This window comes from Heteronotia binoei, chromosome 13 (assembly GCF_032191835.1).
Source record: "Heteronotia binoei isolate CCM8104 ecotype False Entrance Well chromosome 13, APGP_CSIRO_Hbin_v1, whole genome shotgun sequence".
NCBI lineage: Eukaryota > Metazoa > Chordata > Lepidosauria > Squamata > Gekkonidae > Heteronotia > Heteronotia binoei.
The window spans coordinates 1998134-2014161 of NC_083235.1; the positions used below are offsets into that span (position 1 = coordinate 1998134).

At 50.1% G+C, this 16028-nt stretch overlaps 1 protein-coding gene across 2 annotated transcripts in view; it reads right to left on the reverse strand.

Annotated features, from left to right (window-relative positions):
* Positions 1-1355: 1355 nt before the first annotated feature.
* GCDH (glutaryl-CoA dehydrogenase) overlaps positions 1356-16028 on the reverse strand; it is a 29727-nt gene continuing 15054 nt past the window's right edge. For both annotated transcript variants that reach the window (XM_060252615.1, XM_060252616.1), the window contains exons 7-12: positions 15897-16026; positions 14229-14445; positions 12402-12505; positions 9276-9401; positions 8116-8276; positions 1356-2150 (exon numbers count right to left, since the gene is read on the reverse strand). In XM_060252615.1, coding sequence (XP_060108598.1) covers positions 2077-2150; positions 8116-8276; positions 9276-9401; positions 12402-12505; positions 14229-14445; positions 15897-16026 — 812 coding nt within the window. In that variant the 3' untranslated portion in view covers positions 1356-2076. The remainder of the gene's footprint in view (positions 2151-8115; positions 8277-9275; positions 9402-12401; positions 12506-14228; positions 14446-15896; positions 16027-16028) is intronic.

Here is a 16028-nt window from a genome sequence, read left to right on the forward strand (position 1 = left end):
TTTCGTGTTTTGAATATGAAATTTCAAACTTGCTCTTGAGCGTGACATTTTACCCTACATACAAAAACAAAAAGATTTAGATGTTTTGATTTTCTTGTAAGCTTCCCAATGCTATCACATACCTGCTGTCATATTAAAGTAATTATATAAAAAAGGTAAAGGTAGTCCCCTGTGCAAGCACCAAGTCGTTACCAACGTGACGTCACATCACAATGTTTTCTTGGCATACTTTTTGTTATGGGATGGTTTGCCCTTGCTTTCCCCAGTCATCTCACTTTCCCCCCAGGAAGCTGGGGACTCATTTTACCCACCTCAGAAGGATGGAAGGCTGAGTCAACCTGGAGCCGGCGACCTGAACCCAGCTTCCACCAGGATCGAACTCAGGTCGTGAGCAGAGCTTAGACTGCATTATTGCAGCTGACCGCTCTGCGCCACAGGGCTCTTGTAAAATAATTATACACACACACAAACATACATATTGATGTATCTAATTTTCAACATGTCCCCATCAGTGAATACTTAAATCCAGAGACTGGGGCCATGGGTGGACAAGACAGATCTTCTACAAACTGGAGGGGGGCGGTGTTTGCAAAAAAAAATAATTCTGAAATCTATAAAAAAGAAAAGATGGGCTAAAACAAAAAATGTAGCTTCTGGAAGGGATGCCCTTGGTGGTTGTTGCTAGGTAACCATAACCTTCAAGCCTTGGTTTATGACAGTGAACGGTGGGGAGGGGGAGGGCCCTTTCCAGGACTGTTTTGGTCTTTCAGGGAGAACTCATCAAGGCCAGGTCTGACAGCAACCACCAGATGACTTGCTGCTAAGCAAGCTGTATGCCTCTGGCAGCTTTCTACAGTTCAATAGGAGCCACCTGTGAAAGCCAGTGTAGTATAGTGGTTAGAGTTTCAGAGTAGGAAGAAGGCCATAGATTTATACCCCGCCTTTCTCTCTGAATCAGAGCCTCAGAGCGGCTTACAATCTCCTTTAGCTTCTTCCCCCACAACAGACACCCTGTGAGGTAGGTGGGGTTGAGAGAGCTCTAACAGAAGCTGCCTTTTCAAGGACAGTTCTGCCAGAGCTATGGCTGACCCAAGGCCATTCCAGCAGCTGCAAGTGGAGGAGGGGGGAATCAAGCCCGGTTCTCCCAGATAAGAGTCTGCACACTTCACCACTACACCAACTTGGGCCAGATGCATGAGCTCCAGCTGTGTACAGAGTTGGACAAGAAGAGAGCTGCATTCACCAGAACAGCACGAATACAATCTTAGGGTATTACTGGTCTTCCTACTTTCTTCTCTGCAGGTCAGTATTTTTGACCAGTCTCTCTAGAACATAAATACATCTGCTGTGGAAAATGCATCAAATTCAGTTTATTCCTTAAACAATCAAAAGGGAACATGAGATTCAAAAGTGCAAAACTGCCCTAGAGCTGGGACAGACTCCGTCGGATTTGTAGATTTAGTCAAACAGCAGAAAAGATTCTTGGCGCTTCTTTTAACAAACAGGAATAACGAGGCACTGTAACAACCGCTGATTCAAGGCCCCACAGCAGAGCTAGGCGATAAGTTCTGCATTTCAGCAGCAAGCGATCAGTGCTTTTATTTTATCTTACCTTACCAGCAAGACTCAGTCCTGGAACGTTTAAAAATCCTTACACAGTAGATGAGCCCTGCATTGGTTTGGATATTGCTCTGGCTGGGTCACTTGGCAGTTACATACCACAACTACTTGTCCGACAGACAAGTTTCCCAGTTTTGGAGCTAGACACTCCCTCATCCTGTACCCTGCCTGGATTGCCGTTCCCTTCCGCATAACGGCGTGCTTTTTGGACCTCAGCACAAGCTCCTGTATCTGCACCTTTTGGCCTGGAGTTGAGAACTCTCCAGTGCCTGCCTTGGGTATGGAATTTCAAGTCAAATTACAAAAATGAAAACGAGCTGAGGTGAAGAAACACATTCCTTCAGAGTCTGGTCAGCAGCAGCAGGCACGCTCAGTTTTTAAAAACCGTTGTGGCATCACAGTCTCTACAGGTGATCTCTTGTCAGAGCGGCGAAGACACATCGCAGAGAAACGCGTTCATTTTCCAGCAGTGAAAGCTTGGAGTCCAGTGATGGCCCTGCCCAAGATGAGGGCATGGATATCATGGGTACCTGCGAGGAAAAAGCAAGGAGAGGAATTTCTGATTACAAGTACATACTGCCCTCATCTCAGCTGTAGCCAGGCCTTGAATTCAGCAGGAGCTCACAGGAGCACAGCTCCTGAACCTTTCTGATAGCTCCCCCTCCTCCTCTCCACCTACCTTGTCCATTGACTAGTAGGTGCGGCTGCATAACAATCCCTGGATTAGGAGAGCGGGCAGCCGGCCAGCCACCAGGGGCTTTGCCACACCCCCAGCAGCCCTCATTAACCTCTGGGGAAGCCCACACCACCCTTTCTCCACTTCTGAGGTGATTTTGGGTGGCGGGTGGCTTGCTGGCCTTTTGACTGGGGGTGGCAGCCATGGAGAGCCCCAGGTGAGCGAGGCCTGCTTGGGCTGGCTGGATCTCTAGCCAGCCCAAGCAGGCCTAACTCACTGGGGCTCTCCTTTCTTGGGTTGCTTTTGGCTGGTGGGGGGGGGGGGGTGTCATATCCTATTTAGTTACGTAGTGAGCTCCGTCACCTATTTTTTTACAAAACGACCCCTGGTTGTAGCCAATGGCCAACAGTGCAATTTTCTTTAAAGCACACAATGTAATCAGAGAGCTTGAGTCCTTTGAAACCAACATTCTAAGAAGAAGAAGATGATGATATTGGATTTATATCCCGCCCTCCACTCCGAATCTCAGAGCGGCTTACAATCTCCTTTCCCTTCCTCCCCCACAACAAACACCCTGTGAGGTGGGTGGGGCTGAGAGAGCTCTCCCAGCAGCTGCCCTTTCAAGGACAACTCCTGCGATAGCTCTGGCTGACCCAAGGCCATTCCAGCAGCTGCAAGTGGAGGAGTGGGGAATCAAACCCGGTTCTCCCAGACAGGAGTCCGCGCACTTAACCACCACACCAAACTGGATCTCCCATTCAAGTCAAAGTTCCCATTCATCAGATGGAATCAGAAGTTTTTAGAACTGAAAAGAAACTGCGTTTGAAATTATGAAACGAAGGGAAAACATCCCCACAAGGGCACAGGGCCCAAGTTGAAACAGAAAGAAAACCTTCCTGAAGAGTTATTTATAACCTCAGAATCCTAAAGGCTGATAGTGAGTCCTGCACTTGCCCACAGAAAGGTTATCATGGATCACTACCTACAAACACCTTTATTTATTTATTTTTATTGATTGATTTGATTTGAGCCAGTTTGGTGCAGTGGTTAAGTGCGTGGACTCTTATGTGGGAGAACCAGGTTTGATTCCCCACTCCTCCACTTGCACCTGCTGGAATGGCCTTGGGTCAGCCATAGCTCTGGCAGAGCTGTCCTTGAAAGGGCAGCTGCTGTGAGAGCCCTCTCAGCCCCACCCACCTCACAGGGTGTCTGTTGTGGGGGGAGAAAATATAGGAGATTGTAGAGCGCTCTGAGTCTCTGTCCTTGAAAGGGCAGCTGCTGTGAGAGCCCTCTCAGCCCCACCCACCCCACAGGGTGTCTGTTGTTGGGGGAGAAAATAAAGGAGATTGTAAGCCGCTCTGAGTCTCTGTCCTTGAAAGGGCAGCTGCTGTGAGAGCCCTCTCAGCCCCACCCACCTCACAGGGTGTCTGTTGTGGGGGGAGAAGATAAAGGAGATTGTGAGCCACTCTGAGTCTCTGTCCTTGAAAGGGCAGCTGCTGTGAGAGCCCTCTCAGCCCCACCCACCTCACAGGGTGTCTGTTGTGGGGGGAGAAGATAAAGGAGATTGTAGGGAGCACTGAGTCTCTGTCCTTGAAAGGGCAGCTACTGTGAGAGCCTCTCAGCTCCACCCACCTCACAGGGTGTCTCTTGTGGGAGGAGAAAATATAGGAGATTGTAGGGTGCTCTGAGTCTCTGTCCTTGAAAGGGCAGCTGCTGTGAGAGCCCTCTCAGCCCCACCCACCTCACAGGGTGTCTGTTGTAGGAGGAGAAAATATAGGAGATTGTAGGGTGCTCTGAGTCTCTGTCCTTGAAAGGGCAGCTGCTGTGAGAGCCCTCTCAGCCCCATCCGCCTCACAGGGTGTCTGTTGTGGGAGGAGAAGATATAGGCGATTGTAGGGCGCTCTGAGTCTCTGTCCTTGAAAGGGCAGCTGCTGTGAGAGCTCTCTCAGCCCCATCCGCCTCACAGGGTGTCTGTTGTAGGGGGAGAAGATATAGGAGATTGTAGGGCACTCTGAGTCTCTGTCCTTGAAAGGGCAGCTGCTGTGAGAGCTCTCTCAGCCCCATCCGCCTCACAGGGTGTCTGTTGTAGGGGGAGAAGATATAGGAGATTGTAGGGCGCTCTGAGTCTCTGTCCTTGAAAGGGCAGCTGCTGTGAGAGCCCTCTCATCTCCACCCACCTCACAGGATGTCTGTTGTGGGAGGAGAAAATATAGGAGATTGTAGGGCGCTCTGAGTCTCTGTCCTTGAAAGGGCAGCTGCTGTGAGAGCTCTCTCAGCCCCATCCGCCTCACAGGGTGTCTGTTGTAGGGGGAGAAGATATAGGAGATTGTAGGGCACTCTGAGTCTCTGTCCTTGAAAGGGCAGCTGCTGTGAAAGCCCACTCAACCTCACAGGGTGTCTGTTGTGGGGAGAGAAGATAAAGGAGGTTGTAAGCCGCTCTGAAATTCTGATTCAGAGAGAAGGGCGGGGAATAGATCTGCAATTCTTCTTCTTCTTCTTGATTTGTATCCCACCCTTCCCACTGAAGCAGACTCAGGGCGGCTCACAGCATAAGAACGCCACAATAGTTAAAAACAATACATTCTATAAAATTATACAAACATAGTTAAAATCAACATTTCATTTGGTGCTAAGATCTAGGTATTATGTCTTATTCAAGCAGACTACAAGGAAACAAGTGTAAACTATTTGCCAGAACAGTAAAATGACCTTTTTGTGCCTTCCAGTGTTAAAAATCCATACTATATCAAATCATTTTCTTACCATGCCTTGCCCACTCCAAACACACCAAAAAAGGTACTGTGCTTAAGAGATGGGAAATTCTGGAAAGGCTTCAAAAGTGCTTGGGAGGGGCAACAGTGGGAGGGCTTCTAGTGTCCTGGCCCCACTGATGGCACCTGGTTTTTTGCCACTGTGTGGCACAGAGTATGAACATATGAAGCTGCCTTATATTGAATCAGACCCTGGATCCATCAAAGTCAGTATTGTCTCCTCAGACTGGCAGTGGCTCTCCAGGGTCTCCAGCTGAGGGTTTTCACACCTATTTGCCTGGACCCTTTTAGTTGGAGATGCCAGGGATTGAACCAGGGACCTTCTGCTTACCAAGCAGATGCTCTACCACTGAGCCACCGTCCCTCCCTTATCATATGAACATACGAAGATGCCTTATACTGAATCAGACCCTCTTTGGTCCATCAAAGTCAATATTGTCTACTCAGACTGGCAGCGGCTCTCCAGCGTCTCCAGCTGAGGTTTTTCACACCTATTTGCCTGGACCCTTTTTTGGAGATGCCAGGGATTGAACCTGGGACCTTCTGCTTACCAAGCAGATGCTCGTCCACTGAGTCACCATCCCTCCAGAATGTTGGACTGGAGGGGCCACTGGCCTGATCCAACATGGCTTCTCTTACGTTCTTATGTGACACAGAGTGTTGGACTGGAGGGGCCACTGGCCTGATCCAACATGGCTTCTCTTACGTTCTTATGTGACACAGAGTGTTGGACTGGATGGGCCACTGGCCTGATCCAACAGGGCTTCTCTTATGTTCTTATGTGACACAGAGTGTTGGACTGGAGGGGCCACTGGCCTGATCCAACAGGGCTTCTCTTATGTTCTTATGTGACACAGAGTGTTAGACTGGAGGGGCCTCTGGCCTGATCCAACAGGGCTTCTCTTATGTTCTTACGTGACACAGAGTGTTGGACTGGAGGGGCCACTGGCCTGATCCAACAGGGCTTCTCTTATGTTCTTATGTGACACAGAGTGTTAGACTGGAGGGGCCACTGGCCTGATCCAACAGGGCTTCTTTTATGTTCTTATGTGACACAGAGTGTTGGACTGGAGGGGCCATTGGCCTGATCCAACATGGCTTCTCTTATGTTCTTATGTGATACAGAGTGTTGGACTGGAGAGGCCATTGGCCTGATCCAACATGGCTTCTCTTATGTTCTTATGTGACACAGAGTGTTGGACTGGAGAGGCCTTTGGCCTGATCCAACATGGCTTCTCTTATGTTCTTATGTGACACAGAGTGTTGGACTGGAGAGGCCTTTGGCCTGATCCAACAGGGCTTCTCTTATGTTCTTATGTGACACAGAGTGTTGGACTGGAGGGGGCACTGGCCTGATCCAACATGGCTTCTCTTATGTTCTTATGTGATACAGAGTGTTGGACTGGAGAGGCCACTGGCCTGATCCAACATGGCTTCTCTTATGTTCTTCTGTGACACAGAGTGTTGGACTGGAGAGGCCTTTGGCCTGATCCAACATGGCTTCTCTTATGTTCTTATGTGACACAGAGTGTTAGACTGGAGGGGCCACTGGCCTGATCCAACAGGGCTTCTCTTATGTTCTTATGTGACACAGAGTGTTGGACTGGAGGGGCCATTGGCCTGATCCAACATGGCTTCTCTTATGTTCTTATGTGATACAGAGTGTTGGACTGGAGAGGCCACTGCCCTGATCCAACAGGGCTTCTCTTATGTTCTTACGTGACACAGAGTGTTGGACTGGAGGGGCCACTGGCCTGATCCAACAGGGCTTCTCTTATGTTCTTATGTGACACAGAGTGTTAGACTGGAGGGGCCACTGGCCTGATCCAACATGGCTTCTCTTATGTTCTTCTGTGACACAGAGTGTTGGACTGGAGAGGCCATTGGCCTGATCCAACATGGCTTCTCTTATGTTCTTATGTGACACAGAGTGTTGGACTGGAGAGGCCTTTGGCCTGATCCAACATGGCTTCTCTTATGTTCTTATGTGACACAGAGTGTTGGACTGGAGAGGCCTTTGGCCTGATCCAACAGGGCTTCTCTTATGTTCTTATGTGACACAGAGTGTTGGACTGGAGGGGCCACTGGCCTGATCCAACATGGCTTCTCTTATGTTCTTCTGTGACACAGAGTGTTGGAGTGGAGGGGCCACTGGCCTGATCCAACAGGGCTTCTCTTATGTTCTTATGTGACACAGAGTGTTGGACTGGAGGGGCCATTGGCCTGATCCAACATGGCTTCTCTTATGTTCTTCTGTGACACAGAGTGTTGGACTGGAGGGGCCATTGGCCTGATCCAACATGGCTTCTCTTATGTTCTTATGTGATACAGAGTGTTGGACTGGAGAGGCCATTGGCCTGATCCAACATGGCTTCTCTTATGTTCTTATGTGACACAGAGTGTTGGACTGGAGAGGCCTTTGGCCTGATCCAACATGGCTTCTCTTATGTTCTTATGTGACACAGAGTGTTGGACTGGAGAGGCCTTTGGCCTGATCCAACAGGGCTTCTCTTATGTTCTTATGTGACACAGAGTGTTGGACTGGAGGGGCCACTGGCCTGATCCAACATGGCTTCTCTTATGTTCTTATGTGATACAGAGTGTTGGACTGGAGAGGCCATTGGCCTGATCCAACATGGCTTCTCTTATGTTCTTCTGTGACACAGAGTGTTGGACTGGAGAGGCCTTTGGCCTGATCCAACATGGCTTCTCTTATGTTCTTCTGTGACACAGAGTGTTGGACTAGAGGGGCCACTGGCCTGATCCAACAGGGCTTCTCTTATGTTCTTATGTGACACAGAGTGTTGGACTGGAGGGGCCACTGGCCTGATCCAACAGGGCTTCTCTTATGTTCTTATGTGACACAGAGTGTTGGACTGGAGAGGCCATTGGCCTGATCCAACATGGCTTCTCTTATGTTCTTATGAGGAGTTGGGGGGTGGGGGAGGGGAAATGCTGTTGCCGCAAAAGAGCAGAATGCCAAGGTCTCGTTAGCCCAGATCTGAATCATCAGCCCACCGCCACAGAAAGTCACAGAACCCCGCTGACCTTCGTAGGTGTTGACGGCCTCCAGGTTCATGACGTGCCTAATGACGTGGTACTCGTCTGCAATGCCGTTGCCTCCCAGCATGTCCCGTGCTTGCCGCGCGATGTCCAGGGCCTTCCCACAGGAATTCCGCTTCAGCATGGAAATCATCTCAGGGGTGGCTCTGGGGGCACACAAGAGGCAGCAGAGCAGGAGAGAGAAGAGGGCACGATGCACATTTTCATTACAGACAGGAGGGCATGGGCTGCTTGCTTGTAGCCTGATCTATCCATGCAGCAAAATGTGGTGCCAGAGAGTGGATTGTACCACATCAGGCTGTAGGTGGTAAAATATTCCTTCCCATTTTTTAAAAACCACTTATCTAAAGTTAAAGAACTAAAGAAGGGGTCTGCAACCTTTTTGAGCCTGCGGACACCTTTGGAATTCTGACACGGTACTGAGTGCCACCACAAAATGGCTGCCCCAGGAGGTGGAGCCAACCACAAAATGGCTACCACAGAAGGTGGAGCCAACCACAAAATGGCAAGGAATTAGGTTACGCGTAACTCGAGTTAGTAAATCTTCAACATGGCAGGCAGAAACTGTTTTAACAGGATGCCTTTTAAAATCAACATTTTGTTTTAAAAATTTTTCTTGCATAACCAACATCATGCCATGTGGATCCTTGTGCTGTGGTGGCAGCTGCACGGCCAGTCAGTGCTGTGAGCATTGTGGTGTCCACAGGCAAGTTGTGGACTCTTGGACTACAGCATGGGAGAGAAAAGTTCCAAGAGAGTCTACTCCCTGAAGGGTTTTTGCCTTTAAAACCCCCAAAACTAAGCCGCAGTCAAATATGTGATTTTCTGTATATACTCAGAAGTATTACATTTAAATAACCCTACCACCAGGGGATACAACTGCTTCCATTCCCATCTCACCCCTTTTGGAATGACTCAAGGAAGGGCTTTTGTACATTTGGCACATGTGCTAAAATGGAAATAGACCCTGAACCAATTACCAACTTAGGAGTAATTTTCCTCCCCTCTCAGTCAGCCAAACACCTGTACCCTCGGTCCACAGGAATGCTTAGAAGGGCAAAGTCGTTTGCTCCGAGTGGAATCCCATGGCCCTGGACTAACACTACAGCACGAAGCAATCATGTTTTCCCTGCACGCATACGTACTTGTCTTCATCTTTGAGACGGCCCAACTGAAGGCATGCGTTTAAACCAATGGTGATCTCTGTAAGCATATCGGCCAGCTTCTTTTGGATCAGTTGGTTTTTTGCCAGGGGGACACCAAACTGGGTCCTGGGAGATAACCATTGGTTGGTGAGAGAAGACAGGTTAGTCCATGTAGCACAATTAAACTGACTGAACTGTATTGTGCAATTTGAGTGTGCATGTGAATATACAAGAATTGCACTCAGTGGTACATGAATCACTGGTAGGTTGACAACTCCTCTCCATTGGGAAATTCCTGGAGATTATGGGATGGAGCCTGTGGAAGGCAGGGTTTGGGAAGGGACCTCTGTAAGGCATAATGCCCTACAGTCCACCTCCAAAGAAGCCATTTGCTCCAGATGAACTAATCTCTGTTGGCCAAGATATCAGTTGTAGTTTGGGAGCTCTCCAGACCTCACCTGGAGGCTGGCAACCCTATGACCAGTGGTCCCCTTCAACCCTATGACCAGTGGTCTTGCTTTGAAACGGAACTTTAGCCTCACACACTAAATAGTGCACTTTCAATCCACCTTCAATCCACTTTCCAACTGGATTTTGCCGTGTGAAATAGCAAAATCCACTTGCAAATTTAAACTGAATGGGGAGGGGCGGTGGCTCAGTGGTAGAGCATCTGCTTGGTAAGCAGAAGGTCCCAGGTTCAATCCCCAGCATCTCCAACTAAAAAAGGTCCAAAAAGTAGGTGTGAAAAACCTCAGCTAGAGACCCTGGAGAGCTGCTGCCAGTCTAAGTAGACAATACTGACTTTGATGGACCAAAGAGGGTCTGATTCAGTAGAAGGCAGCTTTATATGTTCATATAGGAAGGAATGGTGGCTGAGTGGTAGAGCATCTGCTTGGTAAGCAAAAAGGTCCCAGGTTCAATCCCCAGCATCTCCAACTAAAAAGGGTCCAGGCAAGTAGGTGTGAAAAGCATCAGCTTGGGACCCTGGAGAGCCACTGCCAGTCTGAGTAGACAATACTGATTTGGGAAGGGACAGTGGCTCAGTTGGAGAGCATCTGCTTGGCAAGCAGAAGGTCCCAGGTTCAATCCCCGGCATCTCCAACTAAAAAAGGCCCAAAAAGTAGGCGTGAAAAACCTCAGCTAGAGACCCTGGAGAGCCGCTGCCAGTCTGAGTAGACAAGACTGACTTTGATGGACTAAAGAGGGTCTGATTCAGTAGAAGGCAGCCTCATATGTCCATATGTCCATTTAGCGTGACAGCACGTAAGCCAGGGGTCAGCTACCTTTTATAATTAAAGAACCAAACTCAGAATTCAGAGCAGGAGATCTGTGTAATAAATAGCAGGCTCAGTGTAATAAAGCTCATCCACATAACTTACTTTACTAATAGCTGACACGTTGACCAATAATCCATAAAGTGTCTGGAACCCAGGCACTGGCTGTTGTGAGCCCTTGATTAGGAAGTGGCATGCGCAAGGTCTCACATTAACTCCAAAACAGACCAGTGTTCCCTTTAAGCTGCGCTAGTGTGAGCTAGCCCAGTTTTTTAGCTTCTGGCTCAAATATTTCTGTCTTAGCTCAAGAAGGATGGTCCCAGAGCACACTAATTTCTGCAGTCGCCCACAACCTTAATGCCAGTAGCTCACAAAGTAGAATTTTTGCTCACAAGACTCCACAGCGTAGAGGGAGCATTGAAACACACTCGAGACCCTCTAAATTTAAGGGGAGGTGTTTGTGAGTTTCCTGCATTGTGCAGGAGGTTGGACTAGATGACCCTGGAGGTCCCTTCCAACTCTAGGATTCTAAGAGCACTCTGCATGATTGCTTTAGTGCACTGGTGTAAATCTAGAGCCAAAGGCTGGGTGCTCTCTTGATCTAAGCAGTGTTCCATCTGAACTTGGTATTTCTGCAAGAAGGGCTGGGAGGGTGACCCTCTTCTATTTTTTTTTTTTGATTAATAAAAAGCTTTATTAATATAAAGTTCAAGGTACAAGTATGAAAATGCATCAGCAGATGTGTAACATGTACCCATATACAACAGGAAGATGGATATAAACAAAGTTAGTTATTAAAATCCAGGCTACAACAACAGTTGACATGACATCAGTATAGCATGATATGGGTCATTAGGACTTTTGCTGTCCTTTGAGACCTTGTCAATAAAGGGACGCCATTTATACACAAAGTCCAGAGAAGCAGATTGGGAGGTGTTACGAGGATCTAAGTCATGAGTGAGCTTATCTAAGACAAAGTAGTCCCACAGCTTTAGCCACCATGCCTGCCTTGATGGAGGATTTTGCTGTTTCCAAACCGAGGCGATTGCAAATTTGGCCGCCACAAACATATGTGAAATGAAATCCTCTGTTTGTGCAGGAATACGCGAAGTGCCTGTATGATTCAGGAGAGCATATTCCGGCGTGAATGGAGGGTGACCCTCTTCTAAACGCAGCACACATTCTTGAATTCCAGCAAGGGAACGAGCAGTCCCAATTCCACTGTCCTTCAGGAACCACAGGGAGAATCAGAGCTGGATCATAGAATCAGAGTTGGAAGGGACCTCTAGGGTCATCTAGTCCAACCCCCTGCACAATCCAGGAAACTCACAAACACCTCCCCCTAAATTCACAGGCTCTTCATTGCTGTCAGATGGCCATCTAGCCTCTGTTCAAAAACCTCCAAGGAAGGAGAGCCCACCACCTCCCAAGGAAGCCTGTTCCACTGAGGAACTGCTCTAATGGTCAGGAATCAGAAGAAGTCAATTTGGTGTAGTGGTGAAGTGCGCAGACTCTTATCTGGGAGAACCGGGTTTGATTCCCCACTCCTCCACTTGCACCTGCTGGAATGGCCTTGGGTCAGCCATAGCTCTGGCAGAACTGTCCTTGAAAGGGCAGCCGCTGTGAGAGCTCTCTCAGCCCCACCCACCTCACAGGATGTCTGTTGTGGGGGAGGAAGGTAAAGGAGATTGTGAGCCGCTCTGAGACTCTGAGATTTGGAGTGGAGGGTGGGATATAAATCTAATTTCTTCTTCTTCTAAAGAACCAGAGTATATTATCACCATACCTTTGTCCCAACCTCCCGCAAGCATTCACCCAGATCCTGATTTCCCCATGCTTTGTGGGGCCTTACCGGTCCAGGGTGTACTGCCTGGCTGTCTGCATGCAGAACTCAGCTGCTCCCAGAGCACCCCAGGCGATCCCATAGCGAGCGTTGTTCAAGCACCCAAAGGGACCCTGCAGGAAAAAGATGGCACTGAAGCTTCAACAAGGAACTGAGCTTCAGAAAGCAGTTGTGCTGCCCTGACCGGGATAGTCCAGGCAAACCCAGTCTTCTCAGATCTCAGAAGCTAAGCAGGGTTGACTCTGATTAGTACTTGGATGGGAAACTGTCCTTGAAATACCCAGCTGAGAGGCAGAGGCAGGCTCTATTCAGCCACCTCCTTGAATATCCTCCAGGCCCCCATTAGGGGGTCAGTCACCAGAGGTTGCCATGGCTTCCAGGTGCAGGAAAGGAAAGGAAAGATCCCCTGTGCAAGCACCAGTCGCTTCCGGCTCTGGGGTGACGTTGCTTTCATGACGTCTTCATGGCAGACTTTTTTACAGGGTGGTTTGCCATTGCCTTCCCCAGTCATCTCCACTTTCCCCCCAGCAAGCTGGGGACTCCTTTGACCGACCTTGGAAGGATAGAAGGGACCTCTAGGGTCATCTAGTCCAACCCCCTGCACAATGCAGGAAACTCACAAACACCTTCCCCTAAAGAAGAAGAAGACCGCATTTATACCCCGCCCTTCTCTCTGAATAAGAGTCTCAGAGTGGTTTGCAATCTCCTTTATCTTCTTCCCTCACAACAGACACCCTGTGAGGTAGGTGGGGCTGAGAGAGCTCTCCCAGAAGCTGCCCTTTCAAGGACAGAGACTTAGAGCAGTTTACAATCTCCTATATCTTCCTCCCCCACAACAGACACCCTGTGAGGTGGGTGGGGCTGAGAGAGCTCTCACAGAAGCTGCCCTTTCAAGAACAACTTCTATGAGAGCTATGGCTGACCCAAGGCCATTCCAGCAGTTGCAAGTGGAGGAGTGGGGAGTCAAGCCTGGTTCTCTCAAATAAGAGTCTGCACACTTAACCACTACACCAAACTGGAGAGCGAGTTTGGTGTAGTGGTTAAGTGTGTGGACTCTTATCTGGGAGAACCGGGTTTGATTCCCCACTCCTCCACTTGCACCTGCTAGCATGGCCTTGGGTCAGCCATAGCTCTGGCAGAGGTTGTCCTTGAAAGGGCAGCTGCTGTGAGAGCCCTCTCCAGCCCCACCCACCTCACAGGGTGTCTGTTGTGGGGGAGGAAGATATAGGAGATTATAGGCCACTCTAAGTCTCTGTCCTTAAAAGGGCAGCTGCTGTGAGAGCCCTCTTAGCCGCACCCACCTCACAGGGTGTCTGTTGTGGGGGGAGAAGATGTAGCCGCTCTGAGTCTCTGATTCAGAGAGAAGAGCGGGGTATAAATCTGCAATTCTTCCTCTTCAAACTGGCTCCCTCTCTACACCAAACTGAGCAGGGCCCAGCGCAGCGCAGCAGCAAAAGCGGCAGGTGAGGAGGAGGGAGGTGAAGGAGTGGGAGGAGAGGAAGCCGTGTGGAACGGCCCGGGAAAGGGGGGGATGGAGGGAGCGGCTGGCTGCAAAGCACTGGAGTGGGGGAGAGGGAGGCGGAAGGAAGGAAGCCCCCCTGCTTGCACACAAGGTGCAGTCCCTACTTGACTCCAAAGTTTTAGGGTTGGCTGCATCGACCTGGCCCCTTTCAGAGCCTCCAGAAAGCTTCTGAGAAGCAGCAAGCCCGGCAGTGGATGGGAAAGGGCTCCCCTGGCTTTTTAAAAAGCCCCCCGCCCAAGCTTTTAAAATCCATGCTAGGGCCCTGCCAACAACAGCGGTGCCGATCCGACCCAGCCTGAGAGGAGGGCTCTTACAGCGAGTCCAGAGACGTGGGGCAGCAGGTTCTCCTCGGGGACCTCCACGTCCTCCATGACGATCATCCCCGTGATGGAAGCCCGCAGGGAAAATTTGCCCTCGATCTTCGGGGTGGACAGCCCTTTCATGCCACGCTCCAAGAGGAAGCCCCGCACTTTGCCGTCCTCACACACGGCCCACATCACACACAGGTCGGCCTCCGGAGAATTCGTGATCCTGAGAGAAAACGCAGCAGGTGTTGTCAAGGGTCTGGACTCGCAGCGGTGGCCAAACTTGCTTAAGCGTAAGAGCCACGCATCACACATTTGAGAGCCCCAAGACCAGGGCCAGCACTGGGGGTTTTGCCACTCAAGGCAGACCCCGGCGCAGCACCCCCCTCCCAGCTCCCCCGTGTGGCACAATGAAATTGCGCGTGTGGCACAATGATGTCAAAGGTGACATCATCAAGCAGCTCAGAAACGGGGAAAACCAACGCTTGCGTATCGCGCACCTTGCATCAGGGGAGAGAGGGGGCGCCCAGCGGTGCCCCCCAGGTGGGGTAGCGCTCTAGACAACTGCCTACCCCGCCTACTCGGCTCTGATCAAGACATGAACATCAGATGTTCTGAGGGCCACAAGGCAGGAAAGGAGAGGAAAGGGATGGGAATGGAGTGGAAGAGGGAGGAGGGAGGGAGAGGTAGAAAGACAGCAACTTTAACTAAACGCCTTCTCCAAGTTGTGGGCCAACGGGGAGGTGGAGGCTATGGGAGCTACGCAATGTGTGTGAAAGACCCAACTGTGGCTCCGTTTGGCCACCCAGGGTCTGGAGGAACACCGCTCCTCCAAAACAGCCCCGTCAGAAACCGAGGATTCTGGTGAATCCCACTGAACCATGGCAGGCCGTACGGGGCTATTTCGGAAACACAACTGATGCCCCCCCGCCCCCAAATTCAGCCTCTTGCTGTCACCTGCTCTGGGGCTCCCCATTCCTACCCCCCACTTCAGCAGATCACTGTAATGCTCTCTACATGGGGCTACCCTTGACGCTGGCTCGGGAACTACAGTTAGTGCAGAACGCTGCGGCACGGCTGTTAATGGGGCTCCCTCGATGGGAGCACATTTGGCCAGTGCTGAAAGAGCTGCACGGACTACCTATTGTGTTCCGAGTCCGTTTCGAGGTGTTGGTATTGACCTTGAAAGCCCTCTATGGTCTATCTGCGGGACTGCCTTTCTCCACATGTTCCCCAGAGAGCACTGCGTTCAGGGACAAAAAAATCTACTGTCCCTCCCTGGACCAAAGGAGGCTAGGTTGCGTTTGACACGGGCTAGGGCCTTCTCGGTGGCAGCACCAGAACTGTGGAATGCTCTCCCGGAGGCCATAAGGGCCCTGCAGGATCTTTCCACTTTCCGCAGGGCCTGTAAGACCGAATTGTTCCAACAGGCCTTTGGTATCTAGCTGGGAGAGAACTTGCCCCCCCACATCACTTTAGAGCTACTATGTGATCCCCATCAGAAAAGAAGAACTCGCTTATACAGCACCACAAAATGGTTTTAAATTGTAACTATCCTTTATTAGTTTTAACTTGTAAATATGAACGTTGTTAGCCGCCCTGAGTCCGCTTGCAGGGAGGGCGGGATAGAAATTCAAAGCATATAAAATAAAATAAAATAAAGCCGCAGGATCTCACCAGGTTTTGGTGCCATTGAGTGTGTAGGTCTTGCTGGAGGGGTTGTATCGGGCCCGCGTCTCCATGCCGCCAGGATCGCTCCCATGGTTGGGCTCTGTGAGCCCAAAACAGCCCAGCAATTCCCCTTTTGCT